This window comes from Tursiops truncatus, chromosome 18 (genome assembly GCF_011762595.2).
Source record: "Tursiops truncatus isolate mTurTru1 chromosome 18, mTurTru1.mat.Y, whole genome shotgun sequence".
NCBI classification, from domain to species: Eukaryota; Metazoa; Chordata; class Mammalia; order Artiodactyla; family Delphinidae; genus Tursiops; species Tursiops truncatus.
In genome coordinates this window covers 77,492,519-77,507,336 of record NC_047051.1, presented here as the reverse complement: position 1 = coordinate 77,507,336, position 14,818 = coordinate 77,492,519, and the positions used below count along the sequence as shown (strand labels likewise).

Below are 14,818 nucleotides of genomic sequence, written 5' to 3'. Positions count from 1 at the left end.
GACAAACAGACATTTTATTAGCATCGTTACGGCAACGCGTCCCAGGAGGGGACGGTCCTCAGCACACAGCCCACCGAGCTGCAAGCGATGAATCAGAGTGAAACGATTACTGTACACAGTGCAGACAGAGGATCACCCCAACCTCCAACAGAAGACGGAAAATCACTTCACAAGAAAGTAAACGCCCCCTTTGCTGTCTTAAGTGCCAGCTCTGAGTGGCAGCGCGTGGGAAGCCCCGGACCCGGCGCCGCGAGCCCTGGCGCTCCTTACGCCTGCCCTGCGATCCTCGTTCCTACTCATCTCTTCGCGTCAGGCTCCCAGCCACCAGCCTTCCTCAAAGCATTAAGACCAGAGACTCCCTTTGTAAGGCTTACGTCTGAGTAAAGAGTGAAGACACCAAACACCGGACTCTTAAAAAGCCGAATGACAGCGGAGCCAGTGCCCATTTAGAAAAGCTCTTACCCCCCACCCCCCTTAGAGTCCTACTTTGGTAAATATTAACGTTTAACCAGTCAGCAAAATATTTAACCCAGTTAGCAAAATTAACACCGTCATTTCCATAGTTACTCTTTTGTGCATAGTAAATGTGGCCGGATGAGCTTCACACTGGACGAAGCAGATTTGAAAACCAGTTTGCAAGGAAGGGTGCCCCCTTGGCAGCAACCTAAGCCCAGGGAAGGGCCCGAGGCTGCGCAGCTGCTGCTGGCCCGCGGCGGGCGCGGGTGGCCAGCCGGCTAGATGGTCTGGTAGCCGGCGTGGCTCCTCTTCCGGCCAATGAGGTAGGCGATGAGGACGACGAGAACCAGCGCTGCCAGGGCACCGCCCACGGCCACGGGGACCAGCATGCTGCGCGCGTCCCGCTGGCACTCCTCCACTGTGGAGACACACGGCCCAGCTGCCCACCTCCGCCTGCTGCCCACACGCTCCCGCGCGGAAGGCTCTCACCAGCCCTCTGTTCAAAGGGCAGCGTGAGCACACCCGCAGGCGGGCTGGAGCGCGCAGAGGCCAGGTGGCGCGGGCAGCGGAACTGGCGCTAACATCTCAGACTTGAAAGGGGTCCCCCAGCCATCAGCTACCACGCCCTCGCCTACTCACCAGGCCCAAACCTGTCCCCGTCCACGTGGAACGCCTGGACCCACACTCTGAATATGTTGAGGAAGAACGCCTCGGTGACCTGCACGCGCTCCTCGGCGTTGCACTTGTAGGAGTTCCCGGCGGCGGCCTGCAGCGCCCTCAGCGAGCTGTTGGTGGCCCAGAAGGTGGGCTCTGCAAAGGCAGCAGGGGTGAGTGCCTTGGGGCACCCGCACAGGCATGCCGGCTGGGGGGGGGTGCGGTCTTACCTCTGGCATCGGGCAGAGTCATATTAAGCTGGACTCCCTGCAGGAAAACCCGGCTGGAACTTGCATTCTAGGGAGAAGGCGACAATCACACGGTCACCGTCAGGCCCGGGGAGGTGGGGGGCCCGGTGATAAAGGTGGCCTCCCGCACCTGTAGCTTCAGAAGGAAACTGCAGAGCGCCCAGCCCATAAAAGGCAGCCTGTCGTCTCGGGAACATGAATCCTGATCAGCTCCTTACAGACCTTGTTACAGAATCAGACTCTTGATAAGATGCGGACTGAAGGAGCTACGTTCCAGAAAAGTCAACATCTAACTTCCTAGGAAAGTTGAACTTCATCAGGAGAAACCCAGCAGTTCACCTGCAGAGTGTACCACAAACACCCACCAGGGGCTCTTCTCTTACTCCTTTGCTAACTGCACACGCGGCCCTTCCCAGGCAGGCATGAAGAGCAGAGGACGCAGAAACGCTGCCCCCAGGACAGGCGGAGGACAGCACCTGAGGCCCCGGGTCGCCCCTGCCCCGTCTGTGGGATAAGCGCAAGGCGTCTGCTGACAGACGCGGGTGGGGCCGAGGGTCCAGGAGGCAGGCCGGGGGGCCCTCACCATCGCAAACTGCAGCACCAGGAGCAGGTTCCCGCTGCGGAGCTCCAGGGTCACCAGCTGGGCTGCGCAGCTCCCCCCGAAGGTGGTCTTGTTGGGGTCGATGTTGAACTCTCTGGTCACCGTCTAGTTAGAAGAGCCAAGAGGTCGGCTTCCCCTCCCCCGGGCCTGCGCTCCTGAGGGGACACAGGCAGCCCCGAAGCAGCGGCTTCAAAGCCACGTTCACGTGAACCAAACCCAGAAGAAAACATGGCAAGTTCCCACGGGCAGAGTGTGGATGCCAGACGGTCCTCCTGGTACTTCCGGCTGCTTTCACGTCCCCGCAGCAGCAGGTGGCCCGTCTCCATCCCCAGACTCTCACCCTCAGGGAGAAACGTCATCTCAAGGGAAGAGTAGAAAGACAACCCAAGTGTCCGAGCAGTAAAGCGTCCAAGAAATCCCACCACCTCCCAGGCCAGCACACCCGTCCTGTGGTGGCAACACACTTGCGGCTTTGGGGCCGCACAACAGCCTGGGTCGGGAGACTCAACCCTGCCGTTGCACATGCAGTGGCCCAGGTGGGACGGGGCTCCAGCTGAGCAGCTCAGGACACGCAGCACCCGCGACCCACCCCGGGACGCCCGGTCCGCAAGGCTTAGGGCGGGGAGAAGGGCTCCAGCCGGCCTACCGTGTTGCCCCTTGTCCTGTAGGTGATGTTCAGCTGCAGTCCCATGCTGGCCAGCAGGCAGGTCCCGTTGGTGCCACTCACGTTGTACTTGGACACCGAGGGGCTCTCGGGCGCCGGAGTGGGCGAGGGCCGGGGTGGCGCCGTCGGGGTGGGCGGCGAGGGCCCGTCTTGCTCGCAGTGCGTCTCTGTGGGGACGGTGGGGTGAGTCGTGCCGCCGCCTCAGGACCTCCCGGAACCCTGGACCCCGAGCCCACCGTGGGCCCCAGCTGACGTTCTCAAGGGGCCCCGCCCCACAGATCACAACCTCCAGGCCTCCAGGCAGACACGGGCTAACTAACGCTGCTCTGGAACCCTGGACGGGAGCAGGTCACCTCGGCGACGCTCGACCTGGCCCCTCGTCCGCAAGGACACCCTCCCTTGCAGGACAAACCTTCCCCCCGTAAGGTCAGAACAAAACCTCAACTCCACCCCATGCTTTGGGGACCCAGGCCACTTGCAACGGCAACAATTCACATATATGTTCTCTGAGCTCCTGTGGCAGGCGCTGGGCTGGAAATGGTCCCAGAGACAGCAGCAGAGCGGCCCCAAGCGCCTGGCCTCCGCGGGGATGGACACAGGACACACACACCATCGCCAGCCCGGACCATCGGCGTGGTGCCCCCAGGAGAATTGACAGCGGCCCCGGGAAGGACGGGCACCAGACGGCCCTACTGGTCAAGGACGGAGCCGAGTCTCCATGCCCGGGGTCAGCCAACTGCTGTGGGCGCTCACCCGGGGCAGGCGGAGGGCCCAGCGAGGGGGCGAGTGGGAGCCCAGTGGCAAGAGACACAATCAGGAGATGGGGGCGGCCCCGGCCGCACAGGTCCGACAGGGGAGGGCACAGGGCGCCCCCGGAGGACACACTGAGGGTGTGCATACGACCCCATCCCTCAGAATCTGACCCACCATGACTGCTTACGACAAAAATTTATATTCAAAATCAAAGCTGACTGAGGCAAAAGCTGAAAAGTAACTGTACGTGTTCCACAGGGGCTGATGGGCCAGACACGCCTTCTCTGAAGGTTAGCAAACGTCCCGAACCCCAGGGCATCCGGCACCCCCAACCCAGGCTCTTCCTTTTTTTGTTTTTTTTTTTTTTTTTTGCGGTACGCGGGCCTCTCACTGTTGTGGCCTCTCCTGTTGCGGAGCACAGGCTCCGGACACGCAGGCTCAGCGGGCATGGCTCACGGGCCCAGCCGCTCCACGGCATGTGGGATCCTCCCGGACCGGGGCACGAACACGTGTCCCCTGCATCGGCAGGCGGACTCTCAACCACTGCGCCACCAGGGAAGCCCAAGGCTCTTCCTTTTACCACCTTGTTTCCGTGGACAGTGGGCAAGCTTAGCACTAACGGTCATACACGATCTCCATCCAGCTCTGACCCTTCCCACGGGTCTCCTAGGCCAAGCCACGGAAGCCCGCCCAAACCTCCAGGGTGGGAGCCGCTCGGGAAGCGGCTGGAACCCGTCCACCAGCAGAAGCTCAAGTCCAGCTTGCACTCCTTTCCAGCTGCGGACTCCACGTCCACCCCAGAGGACTGGGACACGGGTAACTCAGCCCACCCTGAGGGTCACCTTGCCCCGCCGGCCTTCACACAACTTGTAGAGGAAAGTGCATTATTCTAGAGAAGAAAGAGGGCAAAAAAGAGAAACAAAACCCAAGCTCTGGGAGGTGGGCTCAGCTGGGTGAGCACCCCCGAGATGCCTGGCCCCAGGGGCCCCGGCTGGCACTGCCGCCTCCCTCCTGGAGCTAAGCTGCAGGTAGACGTTGGGACACCGGTGCTTTCAAAAGCAGTTCTATCAGTTACTTATCAATTGTCACATGACACAAATGACTAAATGCACAAACCACGTTAAGACAAACGAAGAGAGCAGGCCAGTCTCCAAGTCCTCGTCTACCCGACCACTGAGCCATTGTAACGTGTGACCTGCTGTCTCCACGAAGCTCTTACTAACCGCCAGTCAGAAAACCTCAGGAGTTTAGAATGTGTGTGGGTGACAGCCCTCTCCCTTCTACCTGTGTTAACCAGCCTGACACCTACGGCAGATACCGAAGTCCCTCCCACAGAGGGCTCACAACCTGAGAGGATCACTTGGGGACGTGCGTGCTCCCCCGGCAAGGCCTCTGGGAGGCGGGGAGCCCAGGGGTGGTGGCAGGGGAGAAGGGGGAGGGGCGGGGCTGTGCACCCTCCCAGTGCCCTTCTCACAGCTCTCAGAAGCTCATGTACCCTGAAGGCCCCTGCTGGTCTCCCGGCAGCTGCAGATACTCAGATAAACCTGCACGTTGCACTGACGAAGTTTCAAGTGGAAAGAGACGTTCTAGCACGGTCCGCACCTGAGCTGGACTGGGAGTGAGACTCAAGGTTCCCAAGGAATGAAACCGTTAGTAAGGCCAAGCTGGGCAGGAGGTGAGACGTGTGATAAACTTCACTGAAAAGCAATTTCTGTTTTGAACTTCTAACTCTCTCAGAAGAGCTGACAAGAATCCACACATCAAACATGAAAGACGGCAAGATGAATACACGTCAATCCTGTGGCGGGCCCGGGGCTGGCACCCGATCCTGCCGGACACGGGGGCTGCAGCGCCCGTCCCAACCTGGCTCTGCCGTGTGAGGGTGAGAGAGCAGCCACAGGAACGGGTGAGCGGGTGGTCACGGCTGTGTCCCAATAAAATGTCGCTTATGATCGGCAAAACTTAATTTTACATCATTTTCATGTGTTGCGAAACGTTATTTTTTAACGTTAATCTATCAGCAAAAACACCATTTTTAGTTGTTGGCTGTACAGAGCCCAGAGGCCCTTGCCCAAGCCCAGGGCTGCAGCTGGCCGCACGGAGGGCCGTGGGGTCAGCAGGCACCCCAGCTGCTTCCGAGCCACCAGGGAAGGCTGCGGGGCAAGGCTTAAACACAGAGAACGACAGTGGGGACACCTCCCTCCCCCTAAGGAAATGACAGTGAGCTGCCGGGCAGGATGTGGGGAACCGCAGTCAGAAAACGACACCCTCTACCACAGGCTCCGGCCGGCACCCGGAGAAGCACTCGGCAGGAGCTTCCTGCGAGTCCTCACCCTCCGCAGACAGGTGAGCATCCTCACTTCGCAGGTGAGGAAACAAGTGGTCGACTACCTCACCCGAGACCACTGGGTCTGGTGGGTGCACCCCTGAAAGGCCCCCTGGTCGCTCCCACCCCTGCCCCAGGCCTGCCCAAGCTGGACTGAGGTTAGGTGAGGTCTCTGTGTAGAGACAGCGGCTTGAGCTGAAGGAGAGCCTACAACCCTGACCCCATTAGCTCTGTAACAAGGGAAGAGAGAGGGTTTGAACTGCTTTGCCCCTTTAGCCTGTTTTAATCCACCCTCACCGAAAGGGGTAACCTTCTCTGAAGACCGAGGGCAGGGGCAGCTCTCCGAGGACGCGCAGGGCTCCCCGGGCACCCAGGGGGCTGGGCCGGGGCGGTCCTCACCCTCCCTGCTGAAGCTGCCGTTGGAGAGGTAGGCCTGAATGGTGGCGTCGCGGAGCGTGATGGTCACGTTGTGCAGGCTGATCCGCTTGCCGCTCACACACCTGTACTTTTTATTTATGTCTGCCTTGATGTCGGTTACGGATTCCACAGTCTTGGTTTCTACACGAAAAAAAAAAAAATCGATCTTTAACTCCTGGAAGTGCTTAGAAGCAATTTTAGATACTCCCCCAACCCAGTTTTTTCCACCCCATAATTGGTCCATATTGGTTCTTACCCTTGGAGCTCGAATCGGGGAAAATCCCTGTATCTGACAAGTTATAAACAAAACGCATCAGCTGGACACTGTAACGTGTTGCATTTCTTGTGAAATTGAGGGTCAGCGTATGGCCTCTTCCAAAAGCAATCACGAGACTGGAGTCAGAAGCATCTCCTTTGCCACAAGAGCTGCTATTTAATACTTCTGCACTGGCCGGCAGCTCAAAGGTCACGCTCTGGAACAAACATGATGACAGTGGAACACAATTAGGGTGTAGGCTACTAAAGGGGTTCAGAAACACCAAAGATCTGACACATGCCCCGACCCCAGCTCCATCTCAGATGTCACTATTAATGCATTCATTTTCAATAAAAACAAAAACCATGAAAGTCAGTATTACATGTCAAGTAATAGACCAGAAAGTAACTCAAGTGCAAGGCAAGGATGACCTAATTATGCACTAATTTAAAACTGTTCTTCACTAATATGATTTTCATTTACAAGAGAAGTAAAACTACAGTTATCTCAAAAGTGAAATAATTCACGCTGGGCTTCAGGATGAGCTGATACTTTTATCTGAAAAAAGCCATTACGTCATGTTTGCCACAGAAAAGTGTACTTAAAGAATATGTCTCTCTAAACAAAGAGAAGAGGGAGTTTACTGCAGAATTGTCTGAATTAACTATTATAAGCAAAACAAACAACTACAAAACCACCAAAGCTCATCTCGATGAACCGGACTGGGTGAAGGACCCGTGGGAAGCTGTCCTAGCACTGTCCTGATGAACAGACCACGCCTGTGACAAAGACACACTGTGTGAAGTGGGAAGGCACATTACAGCAAACGCATGTTCCCATTTGTGTACGCGATTAGTATATAATGAAACAATGTTTTAAAAAATCCAAACAAAAAGAAGTGAAGTAGAAATTAGAATAAAAGGTGCCTAGGGGACTTCCCTGGTGGTCCAGTGGTTAAAGACTTCGCCTTCCAATGCAGGGAGTGCGGGTTCAATCCCTGGTTGGGAAGCTAAGATCCCACATGCCTTGTGGCCAAGAAACCAAAACATAAAACAGAAGCAATATTGTAACAAATTCAATAAAGACTTTAAAAATGGTCCACGTTAAAAAAAATAATTAAAAAAAAATTAAAAATAAATAAAAGGTGTTTGGACAAATCTTTACAATTGGAGACATTTCTGTGGAATGAAGTTTTCCCTGCTTTCTCCTGTTCCGATAGAGACCACATTTATATCAAGACAGGGCCAATGAACTGAGGAGGCCAGGCAGCCGGCATGTCCAGAAGCTCTGAAGAAGCCACTCGTCCTCCCAGCGGCCCTGGGCCCCCACTGCCCTCCAAGTGCCGGAAAACAGATATGGTGCCTTGGATGTGGAGACGGGTAAGGAAAAACACTGCTTCAACAAAGCACTGAAAACAAAATATAAGAGTATGTTTACAAGAACAAATGTTAAATGGAAAGAGAAAGTGAGAAGTCCACTAACAGGTAATTCACGGAGGAAGACTTAACAAAGAAATGCTGCTTATTTGCTAGGGATCTGGTAAATGCAAAAGGCTTTCTCATCCTGCAGAGGCGCAAAGCTGTTTTAACAAAACCAAAAGGGACATTCTAATCCAACTAGTACAGTGGCACTGCACCTCGAGCACCTGTTTACACACGATTCCTGGAGTGTAACAGTTTACCTAAAGCAGATTCAACAGATCAAAAAAGCTATATTCACAGAGCTGTACACCAGGCATAAAAAGAACATGAGAAAACTTAGTTACAGGGGATGGGTTAGTAAATTAGCGTGATTAACGTAATGAAGTACTACGTTGTGATTACAAAAGATAATCAAGAAGAAAACTGGAAAAATGCTCACAATAAAATAGTGAGCATGAAATGGTTCGTATAATATGACTGCATCCTCAGTATATAAAATGCATAGACTATTACAGGTACTAACTGCCTGTGAGACACAGCACTGTATAACATACAAGAAACACACACATGTGTAAGACTGTCAAGGCAGGTTAAATGATCACACACACAAGCAAGGCATGAAGGGCCCTGGTGTTTCCTACCTTAGAACCGTTCTGGGTGTCATAGCTGGTCAGGAAGGCAGCAGAGAAGTCGGCCATGATACAAGCTGTCCCGTTGCCATCTTTCACCACAAACACAGCTGACACACCATGCACGAGGCCTGCTAACTCCAGGAAAGACAGAAATGACCAAACACCTTTTAGAAAATTTTGGTTGTCTACAGCTGCGGCAATACAGTTGTTATTAGGAAAGCTACTTAAATCGCTGAAGAACTAGACACACAGGTCCCACAGGTGGGGCTCAGCTGGGCTTCTGTCCCTCCTGGAGACTGGTCTGAAAATGTTCTCTCTAAACCCATCCCATCAGTTTGCCAACCTGTCATTAGCTCTTCAATGCTTTTCTTCAAAATACGTACCGGGAAGTCACAGGTCAATTTCTGAGTCACCCCGGGCCCAGGCTGCCCACGCTCGTTCCTCAGAGGATCTCGGGGACGCGGGGTGGAGTCCTGAGGGCAGGACTCAACATAAACTAAATGCTGACCTTCTACAGAAACCCCGTGGACCCAAATCGCTACTTAGTAAGAGTCGGCTCTGCTCTTGCCTCTCGTGGACTGGCGACGTGGCAAGAAAAGCCGCAGACCCAAAGATCAGAGCTCTTTGCCCGTATCCAGAAGGTCCTCAAAATACAGTAATTCCACTGGACCTGGACTTGGCTGTGTGACCTTAGGACACCACTACGCCTCTGTAGGTATAGCCGCCAAGTGCCTGAGGGAAGGGGCGGAAGGCAGCTGTCACAGGTCCCCCAGCCTGGGAGTGGCCATCACTCTGAGCTAGTTCTCAGGGCCAGGGCCACAGCCCGAAACCCCGAGCAGGCAGCTTAGCAGCAAATGCACTCCGATCTGAGTCAGAGAAGGTTAAGTGACAGCCACACACCTTAGCACAGGGTTCTTCACAGACAGCAGGCGTCCTGACCACCCTGAAGCCAAGCAGCCACCCACCAGCACCGGCACCGCCACACTCCCCGGAACACACCTCCTGGTTCTGCAGCTAAGACCCCTGCACGCCCTTCGTCAAGCAGCGGCACCTCTGGCTATGACGGCTCTAAGGGTACGTGTGACCCAGGCAGCAGGCTCCGAGGCAGCCAACTAGCTTTCATTCTCAAGTCCCTGTCGCTGACGTGGTGAAATGACTCCAGTGAACCCAGTTCACTTCACCCTTGGGACCGTCACCAAATAAAACCTTCAGAGCAACTACTACTTAAGCCTAAAGCAAACAGTATAGACAGAAACCCTGCATACCCTCCTGTAAGCCTCAGGTAAAGGAAATACCAAAATCTGTGTTCATAAAGAAAAACTGCTACAAACGAAGCAAACTAGGGCAGACAAGAAAAATGCTGTCTGTTGTGCTTCGCAAATTGTAACCTCCGCCCACCCCCCGAATACTGCGGCAAGATTCCACTAAAGTCATTTCCAATGAATGAACGTTCCTTTTAAAAACCTAGAGAAGGGGCTTCCCTGGTGGCGCAGTGGTTGAGAGTCCGCCTGCCAATGCAGGGGACACGGGTTCGTGCCCCGGTCCGGGAAGATCCCACGTGCCGCGGAGCGGCTGGGCCCGTGAGCCATGGCCGCTGAGCCTGCATGTCCGGAGCCTGTGCTCCGCAACGGGAGAGGCCACAACGGTGAGAGATCTGCGTACCGCTAAAAAAAAAAAAAAAAAAAACCTAGAGAAAATCCCACAACTCATTTTTGACACAGTGAAGTATTTTTTCTTTATTAATTAATTAATTAATTTTTATTTTTTTGGCTGCGTTGGGTCTTCGTTGCTGCGCGCAGGCTTTCTCTAGTTGCAGCGAGCGGGGGCTACTCTTGGTTGTGGTGCGCGGGCTTCTCATCACGGTGGCTTCTCTTGTTGCGGAGCACAGGCTCTAGGCGTGCGGGTTTCAGTAGTTGCGGCTCATGGGCTCAGTAGTTGTGGCGCACGGGCTTAGTTGCTCCGCGGCACGTGGGATCTTCCCAGACCAGGGCTCGAACCTGTGTCCCCTGCACTGGCAGGGGGATTCTTAACCACTGCGCCACCAGGGAAGCCCTACAGTGAAGGTTTTTAAAGACATGTCTCTGAGAGCGATGGAGTAAGTACACAAGAGCTATAGAGATGCCAGCCAGGCAAACGGAGGTTCAGCAGCAGAAGCAAAAGCCTGGGCGCTGAGGCCAGAGAAACACCGGACAACGACCAGCTCACAGTGCACATGGGCGCCCCCAGGCCTGAGCTGCCCTCAACGGCTCGGGCGCTGGAGCCACAGGCTGTCACACGTGCCACAGCACAGCAGGTCAGGTAGCCACCTCCCACAAGGGCCCGCACAGGCCAGCTCCTACCACGCCACCCTCCTACAAAATAGGTCCCTAAGTCACCAAAAAACGTTCTACTGACTCAAAGCACTTAACTAGAAAACACTTCATAAATAACTTTTCAGTCAATTTTTTCATTTAGTAAACATGCTGAAGGTCTGAGCTTTCAAAGGACAACAAACTAGTATTACTAAAACAAACTTAAAATAAGCATCAAGGACTTATCTGGCGGTCCAGTGGTTAGGACTCTGCGCTTCCACTGCAGGGGGCGCAGGTTCAATCCCTAGTAGGGGAACCAAGATCCCACATGCCGAAAGGCATGGCCAAAAAACCCCCAGAAACACAAAACAAACAGCACCGGCAGCACTAGAGGCCCCCAAATTTTCCACTATTAAAACAAGAAACCAGAGCCAATTTTGGTCACGAGAAAAACGTCTACAAGAGCGTTACAGCAAAACACTGTAAGAGAAACACGTAAGGAGAAAAACGTCTACAAGAGCATTACAGCAAAAAACGGTAAGAGAAACACGCATGCTAAGAGTCAGAAATTAGTGTTTAACTCTATAAAAGACAACCCCCATCTCAAATTAGCTAGGATACGTGCAGTAATTTGAGGGGTGTCCCTCCCGAAAGCCAGAACCCGCACCACCGGGAGCTGCTCCCCTTCGGCACGGGCGCCAGACTCACGCCAACCTCTCTCCAGGGGTCCCGCAGAGGAACGAGTGGCTTATTCCTTCAAAACACTCCCACCTGGAGACACTCCAGTCTCTAAAACAGGTGCAGCTGTGGGAGCACGCCCGCCTGAGATGAGAGATCTCAGTCTCCGACAGACTCCATCACTGACTGACTGTGACCCCGGGCCCAGAGGGAGCACCACGCCCCTCGGTTTAGGCACCTGTGAGACGGAAATGAGCACCAAGGGAGCCAAAGCAAGGGGAGCGCTGGGTACAAGGCCTCAGCCTGCTTTCAGCGTTAGCTGTTACTATCGACGCGTTCAGTGCCACACGGCCCTCATCTATTGTTGAATCCTTGGTACCTGACACAAACCGTCAAATAAGCGTTTCATTTAACTAGCACCTGTAGCGCACCTTGCAGGTAACTATAAACTACGGTGACAACTTTAACAGGCGGACACTGTGACGATTTCCTTTCACAGATGTGGAGTCCAAAGCACAAAGTTAACTGCTGTGCTCGAGGTCACACAGCCAGTGATGGTGCAGAGCCAGATCTGGAACTGGCTCTGCTGACGCACAGCACGTGCCCGCCGAGCTTGCCATGGGCCGGCGGCACAGCGAGGGCCACGCCTGAACCACACTTTCTCTCCAGCACTTGGTAAGCAAGTGAATATGCTTCAAATTACGACACACTCACTTGCATGTGAGAGAAGCTGCCACCTAGAGGAACAAGTCAATACGTTCCTTGCTAAACTGTTTAGGAGAAACCACTTTCTAATTTCTCTGGGCTCGATTTCCTTGAAGCCAGGATTTTTATTCTTCTTAACCAGTGATACATAATCACCTGTAAAAATGTAAAGGAAAAAAAGAAAGACCAAGGCTCCACCCCAGACACGGAGTCCCAGACTCTAGAGACCAGAATGTGCGTTTCTGAACAGTTCATGTGCATATTCAGTTAGGGACCACTGCACATCTCTTCCTGTACGTGCTGAGCACTGACTGTATGTGAGGCTCGAGGAAGACACAGGTGTGAAAATAATCACAACACAGCAGAACCAATGCTCCAGCAGAAGCATCTGCTGTACACGCACATAGTCAAGTCTTCCGGACGCAGAGAGGAGAAAGGACTAATACAGCCTGGGATGGATCTAACAATATAAATTCAAAATTATGGACCCAAAACATCTGACCTCAAATCTAGTGAAAAATTAGGTCGCCAACCTGGGCAACTGGCAAACTCCCACAAGCGAGGGTAACATTAATCGGTATACAACATTTTTTCGAACTTCCTAAGCAACAGTTCTTCATTTGGAAAGGGGAAGGAGGTCATCCCGGTGACAGCAACAGTCAAGAGCTCCGTTATGCAATATACTTAATCATATGTGTCAAGAAGTTCCAGTTCACACTTGTCTATGCTTTCTACCAAGTATTAAAACACAAAGGAAACTTTACTTTCTAATTATCAAAGCAGGATGAATTTGTGACTCAGAAGTTTGAAATATTTTTAGAAAAGATGCTTTTTGGTGAAATTGTGCATTAAAATAGACATTTTAAACAGACCTAAATACAGGCTCTTAACAGAACTTTTTAAAAGTTGGATTTTTAACTGAACATAAAACTTAAAAGATATGATGGAATGGACATTAAAAAGCTAATTATGGGAACTCCCTGGCGGTCCAGTGGTTAGGACTCCGCACTTTCACTGCTGGGGGCCCAGGTTCAATCCCTGATCGGGGAACTAAGATCCTGCAAGCCTCGTGGCATGGCCATAAAAAAAAAGAGAAAAAGCTAATTGCATGCTTACTCCAAGCTATCAATGTAGAGAAGTATGGATTCCCTTCATTCAGGTGAGTTTTTAAAACATGAAACAAAATGTGACAGTTCTAATGCAGGCGAGCTCTTCTAATAAAGAACAATGAGCCGCGCTGACGCGACAAGGCTTGTCCCACAGGCCCTCTCAAAACTCATATGACACCTGCGGGGGAGAGCAAGGCTCCGGGTCTGCGGCTGGGATAAGAGCACCCCCCCGCGCGGGTCCTGGAGCTCTAAGAACTCATTTTACGCAACAGGCAAAACAAAATCCTGAAACCAAAATTCATTCTGTCACAATAAAAGAACTTCAGAGTAGGTATTTTGAGAATTCTCGGCAGGTACTTGGGAGACTGCTTCTGTGTCTGCTGAACTCAAGGGAGCGCCCACCAGTGAGCTCCGGTACCTCTTTTCAGTTCCTGGCACTTTAATCTTCCCGTATCACGGGGACCAGGTGAGAAAGTGCCGCAGAGGGAGCTCCCAGTAGCCACAAAAATCAAACCACGCAGTGACTCTTGTTTAAGTCAGCACAATCCCTTTCTCCTTAGGACAGATAAATGACAGCAAAATTCCTCAATGGATAAAACACCGGCGCCCACGGGCAGCTCCCGAGTTCCGTGGGCCCAGCGCGCGCGCGCGCGCGCGCGCACACACACACACACACACACACACACACACACACACACACACACACACAGAGGCAGCGCTCCTGACTCACTAGAAATGGAGACGACCCTTGGGAGGCCAGGCCTAGCCCCCCCCTTCTGTCCACTGTGGGCTCCCCAAAACTCTCAAGGGCAACTTTAAGTCATTATAACGTAATTAAAATTCACAAGGACATAAACACACGCGTCAGCGCTCTGTGCCATGCTGCTGGGGGCGAAGGTTAAAAGCCCGAAGGACGAACTCTCAAGGCCGGGGTCGCCGCCCGCCTTATTCTCCTGCGCGGACATCCGCGTCGGGCGCAAGCCGAGTCCCATGCGGTCCCGCGTCTCCGGCTGCAGCCGCACGCAGCCCTCCGGGGCCACCCGTGCCCCCAAATAAGGGCGCGAACCACGCCGCTCAGAAACCACCAAGTCACTGCCGACTGACCCCACAACCCGAGGGCTGGGACCCGAGGGCCGCGCCGGGCCCTCCCTCCGTCGTCCACTTCTGGGCACCTGGACCGACCCCTCCCCCCGCAGCCGCCTCGGCCGGTGCGGGACGACTCGCCAGGAGTCCCCGGGCCCGGCCCGACCCCAGCCCCGCAGCTCCCGGCCCCCGAGCAGCCCCCCGCCCCCTCACGCCGCCCCACATCCCTCTGGGCCCGCGGAAGGCCGCACACCTGCCCGACCCCTCACCCCGCAGCCCCTGAGCCCTCAGCCCCCAGCCCGGCCTCTCACCGAACAGCAGCAGGAGCAGCGGCCATCGCCGGGAGCCGCCGGGGGCCGCCATGGGCGCGAGCGGGAGCCAGGCGGGGTCGTGGGCGGTTGGGCCGGGGCGGGCGGGCCGGGGTCTGACCCTGCCGGCGTGATGGTAGCTGGTCCCGGTGTTGCGCCCGCTGCACGAAACAAACCCCGCGAGCGGCGGCGCCTTGTCACGTGATGCCGCGCCGC

At 54.3% G+C, this 14,818-nt stretch overlaps 1 protein-coding gene across 2 annotated transcripts; it reads right to left on the bottom strand.

The window, feature by feature from the left end:
- On the bottom strand, positions 1-14,782 carry LAMP1 (lysosomal associated membrane protein 1). Of its 2 annotated transcripts, none has more exons than XM_019920927.3 (9): positions 14,606-14,782; positions 8,438-8,556; positions 6,376-6,592; positions 6,102-6,260; positions 2,606-2,790; positions 1,942-2,064; positions 1,341-1,407; positions 1,096-1,266; positions 1-874 (listed from the first exon to the last, which is right to left on the bottom strand). In XM_019920927.3, exons 1-9 carry the CDS (start codon positions 14,655-14,657, stop codon positions 735-737), a joined length of 1,233 nt encoding a protein of 410 aa, XP_019776486.1. In that variant the 5' UTR covers positions 14,658-14,782; the 3' UTR covers positions 1-734. The 2 variants fall into 2 exon arrangements, with proteins under 2 accessions (XP_019776486.1, XP_019776485.1); XM_019920926.3 differs by having other exon boundaries at positions 8,438-8,559; positions 14,606-14,781.
- Between the last annotated feature and the right edge of the window lie 36 nt (positions 14,783-14,818).

What these genes read in the sequence shown, in the direction of transcription:
- LAMP1 (XM_019920926.3), bottom strand. Translation starts at nt 14,657, where the DNA reads ATGGCGGCCCCCGGCGGCTCCCGGCGATGGCCGCTGCTCCTGCTGCTG. An exon ending in CGGCAGCTTCAGCAGGGAGG is followed by an intron (nt 2,791 to 6,101) that starts GTGAGGACCGCC and finishes CCGTCCCCACAG; the next exon opens with AGACGCACTGCGAGCAAGAC. An exon ending in TGGTGCTGCAGTTTGCGATG is followed by an intron (nt 1,408 to 1,941) that starts GTGAGGGCCCCC and finishes CCTTCTCCCTAG; the next exon opens with AATGCAAGTTCCAGCCGGGT.